The sequence below is a fragment of the Capsicum annuum genome, chromosome 3 (assembly GCF_002878395.1).
Source record: "Capsicum annuum cultivar UCD-10X-F1 chromosome 3, UCD10Xv1.1, whole genome shotgun sequence".
Classification (NCBI taxonomy): Eukaryota; Viridiplantae; Streptophyta; class Magnoliopsida; order Solanales; family Solanaceae; genus Capsicum; species Capsicum annuum.
The window spans coordinates 228,760,518-228,777,131 of record NC_061113.1 but is presented as its reverse complement, the minus strand read 5'-3'; the positions used below and the strand labels follow the sequence as shown (position 1 = coordinate 228,777,131).

Sequence of the window (16,614 nt, the reverse complement as noted above, 5' to 3'; positions counted from 1 at the left end):
TAAACAGTTACAGTTCTTTTTTTTTTTTGGTGTTAGATTTTAATTTACATTTTATGGATGTCCTTATTCTTCTTATACATACTTATAGTTTGAGAATTTTTTTGCAATTACGTACACCATATTGTACTGTTACTATATAGTTTGGTAGTTAATGAGTTTGTCTTACATTATATTATATATAACTTATAAAAAATATATTACACATTAATGTATTCTTATTTATCTAACACATTGTATTTTTACCAGTATGTAAATTATGTTATGATTTAATAATACATTGAGCAGGTGTCTCATACATTTAGAGTTATGTATTACATAACATCATGCATGTTGCTAAAAGTTTATGGCTTAATAGAAAATAACGAAAATAATTAACATCAATCATATTTCTAAAGTATAACACCGTATCATACATTTTTAAAATATTGTTAAGGAATTTTTCATTTATTACTTTGTGAATGTATCCACCATTAAAGAAATTACTGGTAAGCATATATAAGTATTTTATAACAAAAACAATTTATATCATACATATACACTTAAGTATAATATATATAATCATACACATAACACACTATAGAATGACAACATAAATTTTCACGACTTATATTACATGAGTGTTCTTTTTCTTTTGTTGTTTAATCAAGAAATAGTACATGTAGTCAGTTAAAAGTATATGAGGTTAGTTTAACATCATATATATTACTAAAATAGAATACTATATCATACATTACTTAGATATGACATCTTAATGTTTAACTGTGTGATACACAATACATTTCAACAAATATTTACAGTTATAGTTGTCAAATTAGATAGTATTTACACACCTACAATTACATTATAATTATAATTAATAAGGCAATGAAATATGATCTACGTATACTGTATAAAATTGTTATGAAAATGTCAAACATTTATTATGAACTAAACATCAGATAACAATAAAAAAACATAAATCAAAATTGTTCCAGAGTATCAACAAAAACTAAGTAAAATGATTATTCAAAGAAAATCAAACTAAGCATCAACATATAGAAAAATAAATTATCTACTTCACGATCTTTGGAAAAAATCGCACTTCCTTCAATTGTAACCTGCACGTCTGTATTTTCTGCAACAGTTCGAACTTGAAGAAAGTGATTCACTTGATTTCAAATGACTTTCTTTCTTTGGCCTACCAGGTCCTCTTCTGTATTTGGGCGGCACAACTGCTTCATCGCCAACAAAAGATGAAACATTCCAATCCTTCATGTCTGGCACTGAAACTATCGGGAGTGTATACGTCTTGACTATGATGTTTGGCTTGTACGATTATGAGCAGTAACGACCATAATTCTTTACATCTATATTTTTACTCTTTAATACGGCAATTGCGTGTGGACAGGGTATTTCATCAATTTAATACCGACCACTGTTGCACGTGTCATGCTCAATATCGACAATGTACCTCCGTCCTGATTCATATACACAATAAAGATAACTACCAGCTGCCTTAACATGTTAGAAAGAAATTATTTAATACAGATGCTAACATAAAAATTTATAATGAATAGAAAAGAGAGTTATTTTCATAAATATTCTAATACATACCGTCACACGCAAAGCCTTAGCCCCATTAAGAGTCAGTATTTCTTCAAATCTTCTCCCGAGTGTTGTGTTGGTATAAGATGCAATTTCGTTGTTCTTACAATTCCACGCAGCAAATAAAATTCTAACTTCTTCAACGAAACCTAAAATTGAAATTTCTCCAACCTCTACTAAGCAACCGTTAATACATTCGGTTATATTAGAGGTCATCATTCTACCTCTATTAACAAGCGAGTAGTAACATCGAGACCATTTTTCATAACCATCTTCTTCCAAATATTCCTTAACTCTGTGATCAACCTTTGAAACCTTTGACATAATGTAATCAAAATCTTTTTTTCTATAAGTTTTAGCCATGGAATAATAAAGGTCACTAAGTCTATCTTTACTTTTTCTAAAATGGGTGCAAACATTATTCCATAAATGTCAAATACATGCTAGATGAGAGACATTAGGATAAACAATGCTAACATCTTTTATGATACTTTCATTTTGATCCAATACAACACACATGTTGTCCCGTTCCTCAAATGCCTTCCTAAACTGATGAAAAAATCAAGTCCATGTATTTTCATTCTTCGAATCCACAACACCGTAAGCTAATGGCAGAATATAGCCTAAATATAAATGAAAAAATAAAACAATCCAATAAAATATGTGAAGGTCAATAATATAGGTACTGATTTAACAGCTCTATGAATTATTATATATACAACATCAATGTATAAACACTTCTAATACAAGTAATGAATAATACCTGCACCATCTAGTGTGCTTGTCGATATAAATGTTCTTTTGTATGGTCTGCTTAAATGAGCACCATCAACAACAACAACAGGTCGGCAAAATTCGAGACCCCTTATCTAGGATGTAAAGCAATAAACAAGTATTTAAACTCGTTATCTAATGTCTTATGCATCCGAATGTGTGATTTAGGATACACTATGTTCAGCATATAGATATATCGTGGCATTTTTCGATATCCATCAGTTGGTCCACCTCTAAGCATCGCAATTACCTTCTCTTTTGCGCATCAAACCTTCATGTAGTTAATATCAACTCCATAAGCAACCTTTATCTGTTCAATTATGCCCGTGGGTGTGTGTATTCTCTTGTGATTAATTAATTTTGGTGTTGTAAATTCACTCACAAAAGTTGTTATCGCAACCAAATTATTCAGCACTCTATCACTAAGACTGCATTATGTGCTGCATCAAATCTTTTTATCACAAATATTTTCGAATGATTCATACAAGATGCCTTCATGACCTATTTGCAGTCTTTGTTCCGACATTGAAGTACATAACTGCATCACATATTTACATGTAGTCAATGTATTATACTAAAGATCTAAAAATCATAATTTCAGTTAAAATGCTTAAACTGAGGTTGTTACAGTTTCATTATACATTCATACTAATGTATAATCATATGTTATACGTTAGTAATATTATTATTTAGTTCAACAAAAACCAACTTCAAAACAGCAAATCCTTCAAAACATCTGATACCTTATAACCATACATTAAAACATCAACACATTAAAATAAAAATATTAGATCATACCTTTGTTTGTCAGATCGTTTAGCTTTGATGTTGAAGCAATTAGCTATTGCATATCTTGTCATTACCGTAACCAGAGTTTGCTTATCCTTATAAAGCTGATCAAACTTTATTTCGGTGTTTTTGCAGTCAGTAATGAAGTTTTTCACTTCAAATTCAGGAGCGTATAATGCATACTTATTTTGCGTTTCAACAATCATTAAAGCAACCGAATCATATTCACTATCTTCAATACAAAGTACAACTCATTTTCTCTATCAAACTCGATATCCTTAATCGATTTGTCAAAAGCAGAAATACACAATGAAAAATTAACCAATTCAGAGAACTGTTTCTTCAACTCAATGTAAACCCCCCACTCCATTGTCATTCCTTATGATAATTGGAGAAGAATTACCTTCAACAATGTATTTTACTTTAATTTTTTTACTTACTTTGTCAATATTCAATTTCATGGCGATCGTAGCAATCAACTTCAAGAAAGTTATACATTCTGAAACAATAATTGTGTCACTTTTGTACAATTGATAACTAATTTCCGACTCCCAAATATCCGAATGTCGCAACAATGTGGAGATGTTCATATTTATTTTTTAGAGAATAGAAGAACGCAGTTGAAGAACCTTTTTTTTTCTGAACGTAAATCTACAAAGAAGACGACTTTATTGTGATGTTTAAGAAAATATATTTAAATTTCAATTACTATATTTACTCATACACTACATAATGTTAGCTAATTAATGGCTTTAATTAAGAAAAAATATCTGATTTATCCTATATTAAATGTAGGATTAACAGTTTTATCATACATTCTAACTATGTATGAAGGACGTCCTAATGTATGAGTATATCTACAAAATTCGAGAAAGAGAAAGTCTGAAGGAATTTTATGTAATTACTTTGTCGAGAGAGGGAATTTATGTGTTTTATACAAAATTTTAAGAGTGGAGGATAAAAAATACGTTTAAAGTATTCTGACTTTTCTTTAGATACCAGAACATGGTTAAGGCTTTGATCGATTTTGCAATCACAACGTAATGACTTTATAAAATATAATCTCTCTCTCTCTCTCTCTCTCTATATATATATATACTCAAGTACATACCCCCTATTATTTTATTTCATTAATTTCAAAATTATGATCAGTTTACATGTAATAACGTTACATTACCATTTATCATAGAGACAAGTATGATGAGTCTATTCTCATTCCTAATAAGATTGTAGACAAAATTATTTTCTATATATACCTCCGTTCCGTTAACATTTAAATTTCATTACTTTGATCATTGATAAGGTATATTATTTTGCAGCTTGCATCCAAACTAAATATACTCAAGTGACCTAAACTATACTAGTGACCTATTACACACCTAAACTATAAAAAAGTGATATTTTTTACACCCTGTAAAGCATTATACCACTTGCATGTGGTGTGGTGTTGCACACGCGTCTGCCACATCAGCGCCATGTCAGAATGATATAAAAAAATAATAAATTTATTATTTTCATAATTTTTTTTTAATTTAAATTCTTTTTCTTTCTTCTTCAATTTTTTTTCTTCAATATCCAAAACCTCCATTGTTGCTCAAAACCTCCATTGTTATGAGTTCAATTTTTTTTCTTTTTCTTCAATATCCAAAACCTCCATTGTTGTCCAAAACCTCCATTGTTATGAGCTCAATTTTTTTCTTTTTCTTCAATGTCCAAAATCATCTTATCTTCTTTATCTTCAATGTCCAAAACCATCTTTTTTTTTTCTTCAATTTCCAAAAAGAAAAAAGAAAATTAATGGGATCACATTCTTAACGGGAAGATGATATAAAATCAATACACTCAAGCAATAACTTCATTCAAATTCAATATATTCTTCTTCTTTTTCTTCAATTTCTTCAATGTCCAAAACCATCTTTTTCTTTTTCTTCAATTTCCCAATGACCATAATGTCATCTTCTTCTTCCATTGTTAATATAAAATCAATACACCCAAGCAATAACTTCATTCAATTCAATCTTCTTTGTTATATGACACCAAAAGTTACAATACTATCACCACCTAATTGCACCATCCATCACCAAATTCACACACAATTACAGTCACCAAAAATCAATATGCCTCACCACTAATTCACCACCCGACATCTAAATATTTTTTATGCAATTTTAATATATTATTATTAATTGAGCAAAATTGAAAGAAGATTTTTATAGAGACAAGATAGATCTACAAAAAAAAAGTGTTAAAAAATTAACTTTTGAGCAAAATTCATAAAATTTTACAGAGAAAGAACAGAAATACAAAAATAAATTGAAAAATTGATGTTCAACGTGGGAGCAATAACATTTGATTAATTTCAAACGTCTCATCAAAAAAAAATTTGATTGGCGACGATTTCATCCTCAATCTTTTCTATTTTTTCTTTGAAAACTATCATGGAAAAATTATTGTCATCAACCATAACAAAGGAAGAGTGATTGTGATGAAGAAGAAAGGAGGATTGAGAGAGAAAAAAAAATAAAGATAGGTGAGAAGAGAGAGTATGCACAGGGGTGGAGTTAGGGGTTTAAAGATTTTTTTGCTTTTTTTTCCTCCAGACGCGTCTCTTTTTTTAAAAAAAAAATAATGTTATTTCTACGTCAGATTTAGGGTGAAATTAAATTCACTTTTGAGAAGAATAGGTGTGTAATAGGTTGCTATGTTAGTTTAGGTGTGTAAGTGACTTTTTATGTATAGTTCAGGGTGATTTTGATGTCTTTTCCCTTTATTTAAACTTAAAAACCCACAATCATCATCACCACTACAATTGATATAACTATCGACTATATATCATCATAATTAGTCATTATTATACATCGCCAATCCTCATATTAGTCATCATTACTATGTTATAAGTTATCATTAAATGTATTTTAATTTTAGTTTTAATGTACATCTTAATTTTCAAATATGTATCTGTAGACACCTAATTTCGTCCCTCCCCGATATCTTTTACCCATTTTTACTTTATCCTATCGTGTACCCTCATCTACATGATAACCCCTCCATAAAAATACAAAAAAATAACAACTCTAAACAAACCCCTAACAAACTCGATCCCCAATTATTCTTGTGATAACTAATTAACAACCCTGCTTATTAAATTAGGACACCTAACCCCTACCCCACTACCTCACCACCCCTTACCCCTACCTTTAACCCCCCTCCCACGTTCCTTTCCAAAAAAAAAAGAAAAACAAAATAGGAGGGCCCATAGTGAAAGGAATCACTGGTTTTCACCTTACAATTCCACAGAGACTTCTCCATTTTTCGATTTCCTTGACCAACAATAAACAACACAGAACACAGACGCACAAGACACTCACAAAAACACCTAAATTAACATAATTCACACACAAAAATAGGATTGAGAGAGAAGAAGTGAGAGAGATAGAGCACCGAGAGAAGAGAAAAAAGGGAGAGAAGAGATCGAGAGAAAAAATGATGGGCTGACTGTTCCGATGAGTATTCGACAGAAAAGCACCACCACCGCACCAGCCGCATCGTTTTTCACCTATTCACATCGTCATCGAGTCGTCTAAGCTCCGGAGAAGATAAATCGACAACCCATCAACAGTAAACGAGCTTTGTTTCGATCGAATTCTATTAAACTCGTCACCGGTAAACAGTAATTGAATACCCTTCTCCACCACTATTACTGTTCCGCTGGTGAAAGTCTCTGTCCGACGAACACGATCAATTGGATTTTCCTTGGCTGCGTCGAGTGGTGCGAGACAGAGTTGAGGGTCGAGTTTAGTTGTTTATTGAGGGTCAGTTTAAAGTTCCAATTGTGGCTCGTCAATTTGGTCTCTTGGCTGCTTTTGATTTGTGGTTCGACTCCTGAATTACTTCTCGTTCAATCTGAGTTCGTAAATTGCAGTAAAAATCTCCACATTAAGGTCCATATTTTATCTTATTCTTATTATCCGTTAATTCTTTATTTTGGTGTGTGATTGATTGTTATCGTCTCAATTTTCTCTTATTTTGGGTGTGATATGAATGATTAATGTGGAATTATTTGGTTGTAGATTGTCGAAAAATGGGAATCGTGAACTGTTATATTGCAACTTTGAATGAAATTTGGGGGAATTGATAATCGAATAAGTTGAGCATTGATTAGATTTGATTCATTGTTGGATATGGTTGAAATTGAAAGTATCATATTTTAGATCATTAAATGGGTAGGCAAATACTATATTTGGATAGGCAAGTTGTAGAAAATGGAAGATGGTGATTTGTTGAATGTGTGAATATTTGTTGAATGGTTCTTTCTATCTTAATGCAAAGAATTGAGAAAATGTATTCATTTTACCGGAGAATGCCCCGAGGGACTTGTATTGATTTATCCGGGAAATGTCCCGAAGTATCATGTACGCAGAGGAGGCTCGTGATCAAGGCCCGAGGCATCGAGTAAGGCATTGGAGCGTAGTTTTAGGATTATCTTAGAATCGGATTTATATTTTCGCATTTTTTTTATTTTTGGACTATTTATTTGGACTGGACACAATATTTTGAATTTGTTTTGTTTTGTGTTGTGTGTATGAATGTTTTATGTATTTTTGTGTGACTTATACATTCGTCAAGTCAAATTAATCGATACGCTCCATCAAGCGACCGTGGTTGAACCACGGGATCGAGGAGTGCCTAACACCTTCCTCTCGGTCAACAGAATTCCTTAATCAGAATCTCTGTTCGCGAATCAGTTTAAAAGAGTCAAAAATCATTTTTCGAAAAAGGATTTTCAATGGTGACTTGAAACATCGGATTATGCCAAGTGGCGACTCTGAGTTTAAATGTAAATAATCCTTTTCGAAATAAAATCCTCATTTTTGTCACTTTAGTAATAAAAACCCTTTCGACCTTTAAAATCAATCTTTTTTTAGAGTTAAAAAAAGGGTTGTGATAGCTCTGGCGACTCTGCTAGGGATTTTTCAGAATTCAAGCATATTTTCAGAGTCGTGTCGGCTTAGTTTAGCACTATAGGTGTATAGGCATTTTGTTTGTATTGTTTTGTGTTATTGTTTATCATTGTTGAGTGCCTACGTGCTCTTTGTTTACAGTTTTTACTTTATGTGTTATCGCTTTATATCTGACATCATGTGCATAACCCGAGTCTTTCTTTCTACAATAAGTTCGTATTACACGTGTGTACACGACCTATAGTTGAGTCACCCTTATTCTAGGAGGGGGAGCCATTGGGTTGTATGGAGTAGGTGGACAGCTAAAGCAATCCACTATCAATTATACGCTCCCCCAATCAGCCTTGTTAGTGGACCCCACCGTACGTCAGCCTTTAGGTCATGCTTATCTGCATCATATCGAGACCTAGTGGGACCCATGTGGCCCTTTGTAGGAGACTCACCTCGAAAGCATCCCTGCGTGCTAAATGTTGCATCTTTGAGGGTAACATGATCATTTGTCGGACTGATTTGGGAAAAAGCATATGCTAGGAAGGTGTGTAGGCATGGAAAAATCGAAAAAAATAAAATAAAATACAAAAAATCGTAGTTTATTTTTAGATTATTTTATGGCTTTTATTCTTCACCACTCCAAAATCAAAAAGAGTTTTACTTTTTGCATTTATCTTCTCAAATTAACGAAAAAAATTAAAAAGATTTTTATTTTTACCTTTTATACTCCTTTGTCCAAATAAAAACACCAAAACAATTTTCTTTTGATTTCTTTAGTAAGCATTCACGATTCGAAAACTGCAAAAAGATTTTTTTTATATAAGAGCATTTTTGTAAAAGAAAAAATAAAAAAATGGTAGCATTTTTGTACGAAAATACCAAAAAGATTTTTCTTTCATAGTTTGTTGGTGTCAGTTTTATGTGAAGTGTCTAATTAAAAATTCAAAAAAGATTTTTTTGACGTTGTTTATCGTCTGTGTTTTGTCATGTCTCTCAAATCAGGGTTCATTTTGTAATCTAATCCTTAATTGTCCAATCTGGACGAACTACACACCCCTGATTCTCCTCTTTCGGGATATGAGATACGCAGGCAACCTATTATTGTTTCGAAAATCTTATTTAAAAAATTCAAAAAAATATTTTCTTCACGCTTCATTTAGAGTAGCTGTCTATGCATCAATAAAAGAAAACTGCAAAAAGATTTTCTTTTAATAGGTTCAATTTTCATTTTCATATGAAATTCGAAATTGAAAATCCAAGAATATTTTCTTTGGTAATCATAGGTTTTATTTTGTATAGGAATATGAAAAAAAAAATCCTAAAAAGATTTTCTTCACTCTTCATTTAGAGTAGGTGTGTCATATACATCTTTGAAAAGAAAACCACAAAAAGATTTTCTTTTAATAGTTTCAAGTTTCATTTTCATATGAAATTTAGAATCGAAAATTCAAAAAGAGATTTTTCTTTGGTTGTCATAGGTTTCATTTTGTATAGGGAATTTAAATCTGCAAAATGCAAAAAATATTTTCGTCAATTCTTTTGATAATTTTTTATTTTCTTTGCTTCTTAAAGTTCAAAGAAAAAAAAAAGAAAAAGAGTTTAATTAGCCATTTTGGCAAGACTTCACGAACTACGCACACATGATTCTCCTCTCTCGGGGGTGAGATACGTAGACGCCCTTCTTGGGTTCGGTGATCTTTTCAAAAAAAAATGAGGTTTTGAAAAATGTTGAAACATATTTGTTGCCTCTTATTCAGTTAGTTTAAGGTGGTTGGTTTGTGGCTTCCTGGTTGGTCCTCGAGATCACACCAAATCCAAGAAAGGTTTAGTTGTGTCCAATAAGTATATAGAGAGTGGCACCATGGATGAAACAAAGAGTCAGGAAATTAAGCGTTTAAAGCAAGAGAATTTGAGACTGAGACAACAAATGATGAAAATGTACCAAGCTTGGGCCAGTGGGCTGCCTCCACCTCCGTTCCCCACTTTTGACCCTGCAAATACCTTGAGTCTTCCACCAAAATCGTAAAGTCAGTTTCCTACTGTTGTTAATGCACCACAGCATGCCTCAGAATCCATTCCAAGTCAAATGCACCTTAATACTTCCACCACTCTTTCTCTAGCTCCTCAGTATAAGTCTACCACATTCACAGCACCACATACCGTCTGTGTTTTTGTTGCTCAACCTTCTACTAAGACTTCCACTTTGGCTATCAATCCAACGATTGTGCTTCCCTGGTCCACTAGTGAATCCACGCTCAATACTCTTTATGATCATTGCTATACTCATGAGCCTACCATTAAATTAAGGGGACCCCCAAAATTTGTTACTAAGAAGCCTAGCATGCTAGAAGAGCTAAAGAAAGTGGTTGGGAAAGTTAAGAGTGTAGAAAATGATATGAAAAATTCTCCTGGACTTATGGGCTATGAAGATGTTTCATATAAAAACCGGGGCATGTCTTTAAGTGTTAACCTTCCTCCCAGCTTTGAGACATCAAAATTTGGGGAGCCTGATGGACAGAAGGACTCTGTGAAACATTTGGGACGACATTGCAATCAACCAAGGAAAATTGAAGGAAAGAAGAAGAAAAACTCACTTATTGTCATGCCAGGGCCAAAGCAGAGTTTGAGAGGTTCAACCCACCAATACTGTCATTCTCAATCCCGAGCTTACACATTATATCCACAAAACCACTTACAACAAGGTTTCTTTCTCCAAAATCCAAGAAATCTCATTCCACTTCCTCAATATCCTTTGAACAATGCACAGTTGTATGCTCATCCGTCTTCTTATCCACAATGGCATGCATCTATCCTTCAATATTGTCCTCAACCCCCACAAATTTACCAAGGAACCTTTAAATCCAAGTTTCATCCGAGCCTAAAGTTTGCAAAGAGGAGGAAGGAAAAGGATAATTTCACTCCTATTGGGGAATTCTATGCCAGTCTATTCCAGAGTTTGAGACAGAAAGACATGATTACTCATCTCCTTGGGTATACACCTGACCCATATTCAAGAAATTTTGACCCTAATGTACGGTGTGCATATCATTCTAATGTTCAGGGTCACGATATTGAAGATTGGCGTACTTTGAAAAGAGAAATAGAAAAGATGATTCAAGAAAAAGTGATTATAGTGCAAAACGTTGACACCTCGAGCATCCCACAGAGTTCTCCACCAGTATGTGGTACTGCAAAATATGTGGGAGGCAATAAGTTAAGCATGGGGATCCAGAACTTATTTGCTGAAAGAAATGTGTCTGACAGTGAGGGAAGCTCTAGTCATGCTGATATGCAAACCAGTGGCTAAGTTGTCAGGCTGAGCAATTGAAAAGTCACCCCTCTCCCTACTAGGAAGAAGTCTGGTAGTTTTTTTTTTTTTTTTTTTTCTGTTTTTTGAATTATTTCAGGGTTGTAGTTCGGGATCTATCTTGTTTTATCCCTTTGTCATGCATGTTCAAACCCTTCTATATTTTATTTCAACTAAATGAAGTGTCCCTTTCCCTTTGTGTTTTAAATATGCGTTGTTTATTTTCTTTACACAGTCTATTTTGTGTTAATTCTAGTGATATGACATGCTTGCGGAATTTTCAGCTGGATCTTGAAAACTAGTTTTAGCATGAACTTTGAATCAAAGGGATAAGGTTAAAAAAAAAACATCTGAGAAAATAGGTAGAGTGCTGAGACATTTGGTGACAAGTTGAAGCCTTTTCTTGAAATTAAGGCACTTATTTTGAGAATCACAAGAATAACTTGGTCATCAATTGAACGATATGTCTCAATTAGGTCAAATAGTGGTTGTGTGAACAGAAAGAAAACCAGCTCCACAAAATCATGAGTCATTCAATGTGAGGACTATACAATAAAGGTGGAGTTTGCAGAAGAAATAGTGACGCACAGACTCAGTCAAAGTTAATGCTGTAAAAGATATCACAAGTGATCTTCATCTTTTACTTTCACATTACATGATATGTTCTTGCATTTTTAAGGATTGATATGACGAAGGCATTTCATTCTGCTATCTAAACATCGTGTCATCCTTTGTTTACCCTCATTTGAGCCTTTGTTTTATTTTCTTTTATACCCTTCTTTTGGAATCAAGATAGAGTCAGTAAAACTCAAAAGAAAAGTGTCGGAAAAAAAATATGTTCAAAAGGAAAGAAAAGAGAAGAGTATCACAAATAGGGTCAGAAAAAAATCCCAAAGAGAAAAAAAGAAAAAAAAAGAAACAAAAAATCAGTATCAATCAAACGAACAAGCTGGTAGAACTACGTGTGACCTGATTCTCCTCTCTCGGGGGTGAGATACGTAGGTTGCCCTACTCAGGACTCAGTCCAACCAAATAAAAAATTTAGAATTGCCCAGTCGAAAGAAACTGGGGCATGAGTTAATCCTCATTGTTTGAGTCGATTCCAAAAGTTGTAAGTCCTACCCCACTTCAAGTGTCGTTTGGTCCCCATGCCATCATTTCTTTCTAACCCTATCCAAAAGCCAAGTTACAACCAAATAAAGACCTTCAGATCAATCTTTGAAGATGTTAACGCTAAGCATGCAAGGGATATGATGATACATTTGGAAACTACTTGCCTTCCTCAGCATAAGAAATCAGGAGAGAAATAAAAATGAGAGAGTCTTATTGGTGAAAACCCTCACGAGCACCGTAAGATGATGGTATGTTGAGAGAGATAAAAATGAGAGAGTCTTATCGGTGAAAACTCCCGCGGGCACCGTAAGACGACTGTGAGTTAATGGAAACAAAGATAAGAGAGTCTCATTAGTGGAAAACCCTTACAGACACCATAAGGCAATGGTGAGCTGAGGAAAAGAAAATTAGAGAAGCTTGTTGGCGAAAACCCTTCAAGGCGCCACTAGCCAAATGGGGTCTTGAATACAATTGACCTAAGGAAGCAACTCAGTTTCAAGGTCATTAACTCAACAACAATAGGTAGAAATTTTAGATGAAAAGATCAAACTGCTTAATCCGAAATGCATGGCATAATCATTAGTGTTAACTGTCATTTTTAGATGAATTTTTTGTTTCTTTGCTTCAAAAGGGGACATTCATTGTCTTTTCTTTCTTCTCTTTATTTTTATTTTATCTCTCTTAAGTCAGTTATCCAAATAAAAATTGTCATTCTTTTTTTCGTTTCTTGTCTTTGAGTCAAGTCCGTGTCAAAACAAGTGAGAAAAGATTTCAAAACTGGCTACCGGCTTCTTTAATTGCACAAAGCAAGACAAAAGAGCCAGCACATACAAAAGACATGATTGTGAGCCGAAATAAGGCATACAAAAAGTTCTGTCAACAGACAAGTTTGGGCACTCATGGAAATACCAAAGCTCAAAGAGTTTATCTGAAGAGCATGGCAAAGCAAAGATATTGTATTTGTTTCAAGTCAATGATATATGTAATGGTTGGAAGCAAGGTTAAATGTGATGACGGCAAGAGCGTTTGCCACGAAAGCCAAAGCCACAAACCTGCCTCCATGTTTTTAAATTCACAACTTTTCTTTGCATGAAACAGGAACATATGTCACCTTCAAATCAAGGATTTCAAAGCCTAAACATCAAGGCCCCTAATTTCTCGCTTTTACAAATGCAGGAAGCAATGTTGCTGCACAGGTTTGATAATTAAATCATGGTAAAAATTCATTATCTTATATCCCCCGGAGACACACTTTCCTATCCAGGGATTTTAGTTTTCATTTGCTGGGTGATACACTTCTTAAATTGAACCTTCACTCCTAGAAGACGTACCTTCTAGTCGATTCATTCCCTTTGACTCTTAGAAGACGTACATTTTAGTCGAGTCATCCCCCTTGATTCCTATAAGACGTACCTTTTAATCGAGTCATTCTCCTTGATTCCTATTAGACGTACCTTTTAGTCGAGTCATTTTCTTTGATTCCTATAAGACGTACCTTTTAGTCGAGTCATTCCCTTCGATTCCTAAAATATGTACCTTTTAGTGAAGTTATCCCTCTTGATTCCTAGAAGACGTACCTTTTAGTTGAGTCGTTCCTTTGATTCTTATAAGACGTACCTTTTAGTCGAGTCATTCCCCCTTATCCCCTAAAAGACGTATCTTTTAGTCGAGTCATCTGCCTTTGATTCCTATAAGACGTACCTTTTAGCTGAGTCATTCCTCTTGACCCCTAGAAGATGTACTTTTTAGTCGAGTCATTCCCTTTGATTCCTATAACACATACCTTTTAGTTGAGTCATTCCCTTTGATTCCTATAACACGTACCTTTTAGTCGAGTCATTCCCTGTGATTCCTATAAAGTGTACCTTTTAGTCGAGTCGTTCCTTTGATTCTTATAAGACGTACCTTTTAGTCAAGTCATTCTCCTTGACCCCTATAAGACGTACCTTTTAGTCGAGTCAACTCCCTTGATTCCTATAAGGCGTGCCTTTTAGTCGAGTTATTTCCCTTGACCCCTATAAGGCATACCTTTTAGTCGAATCATTCCGTTTGATTCCTATAAGATGTACCTTTTAGTCGAATCATTCTCCTTAATTCCTATAATGATGTGACTTTCACAAAAGCCTTTGATGATAAACTGGGGCAAAATTTAATTCTTATTTTTGGAACTTTACTTTTCTGGCAAACGAAATTTTTCTTTATAATAATTTTTGTTTGGGATAATTTTCTTTCCAGTTTTGATGTGATTTCAGGAGCATGCCCGAAGCACAGAGCGAATAAATGGAAAACCAAGCAACAAGGTGAAGAAATTAAAAGTTAAACAGATTGAAAAATAGCAAGTCATGACCCCGCCTGCAAAATAGGGTGAAGAAATTGAAAGCATATCAACAAGTTGATGAAATAGCAAGTCGGGAAGCTGCCTGGAGAACAGGGTGTAGAAATTGAAAGGCAAGCAACAAGTTGAAGAAATTGCAAGTCAGGAGCCCGCCTGAAGAATAGGGTGATGAAGTAGCGAGTCAAGAGTCCAACAGAAGCTGTATAGATAGGATTTTGGTAATTTCATTTATATTTTTAACTTGTAATTTTTATTTTTGATGTAATGATAGAGCCACAGAGCGAAACCTCGATGGAACCTCACTCGACTCTCTAACTCAGTATAGTTCTTCTCTTTCCAATCCTATGAGATACCTGTGACTTGATTCCTCCATAACTTGGGTAGGTAGATTGTCCTAAGTCAGGACTCGGTTGTCCTTTTTCTTTCTGTTTCTCCCTTTGAATAATGTTTGGGACAAAATTCTATCTTGTTGTTTACTGCTTTGTCTGAAAATACTCCGTGTTTACATTCAAAGAGGGCATGATGTAGACACCTAATTTCATCCCTCCCCGATATATTTTATTCATTTTTACTTTATCCTATCGTGTACCCTCATCTACATGATAACCCCTCCATAAAAATACAAAAAAATAATAACTCTAAAAAACCCCTAACAAACCCAATCCCCAATTATTCTTGTGATAACTAATTAACAACCCTGTCTATTAAATTAGGACACCTACCCCACTAACTCACCACCCCTTACCCCCACGTTTAACCCCCTCCCACGTTTCTTTCCAAAAAAAAAGACAAAATAAAATAGGGGGCTTATAGTGAAGGAATCACTGGTCTTCACCTTACAATTCCACAGAGACTTCTCCATTTTTCAATTTTCTTGACCAACAATAAACAACACAGCACACAGACGCACAAGACACTCACAAAAACACTCAAATTGACATAATTCACATACAAAAATAGGATAGAGAGAGAAGGAGTGAGAAAGATAGAGCATCGAGGGAAAATAAAAAAGGGAGAGAAGAGATCGAGAGAAAAAAAACAACGGGCTGACTGTTCCGGCAGTCTTCAACAGAAAAGCGCCACCACCGTACCAGCCGCATCGTCTTTCACCTATTCACGTCGTCATCGAGTCGTCGAGGCTCCAGAGAAGCTAAATTGACAACCCAGCAACAGCAACGAGCTTCGTTTTGACCTAATTCTATTGAACCTATCACCGGTAAAAGTAATTGAATACCCTTCTCCACCGTTGTTACTGTTCCGGCGGTGGAAGTCTCTGTCTGGCGACCACGCTCAATTGGGTTTTCCTTGGCTGAGTCGAGTGGGGCGAGACAGAGTTGAGGGTCGAGTTTGGTTCTTTATTAAGGTTCAGTTCAAAGTTCCGGTTGTGGCTCGTCAATTTGGTCTCTTGGCTGCTTTTGATTTGTGGTTCGACTCCTGAATTGCTTCTCGTTCAATCTGAGTTCGTAAATTGCAGTAAAAATCTCCACATTAAGGTCCATATTTTATCTTATTCTTATTCTCCGTTAATTCTTTATTTTGGTGTGTGATTGATTGTTATCGTCTCAAATTTCTCTTATTTTGGGTGTGATGTGAATGATTAATGTGGAATTATTTGGTCGTAGATTGTCGAAAAATGGTAATCGTGAACTGTTATATTGTAACTTCGAATGAAATTTGGGAGAATTGATAATCGAATAAGTTGAGCATTGATTAGATTTGATTCATTGTTGGATATGGTTGAAATTGAAAGTATCATGTTT

The 16,614-nt window shown here is 34.2% G+C and overlaps 1 protein-coding gene across 1 annotated transcript; it reads right to left on the bottom strand.

Annotated features, from left to right (window-relative positions):
- Positions 1-1,086: 1,086 nt before the first annotated feature.
- Positions 1,087-1,908, bottom strand: LOC124896828. The gene is made up of 3 exons (XM_047408670.1): positions 1,594-1,908; positions 1,413-1,494; positions 1,087-1,292 (listed from the first exon to the last, which is right to left on the bottom strand). The coding sequence occupies exons 1-3, from the start codon at positions 1,906-1,908 to the stop codon at positions 1,087-1,089; spliced, it is 603 nt and encodes a 200-aa protein (XP_047264626.1).
- Positions 1,909-16,614: the final 14,706 nt, after the last annotated feature.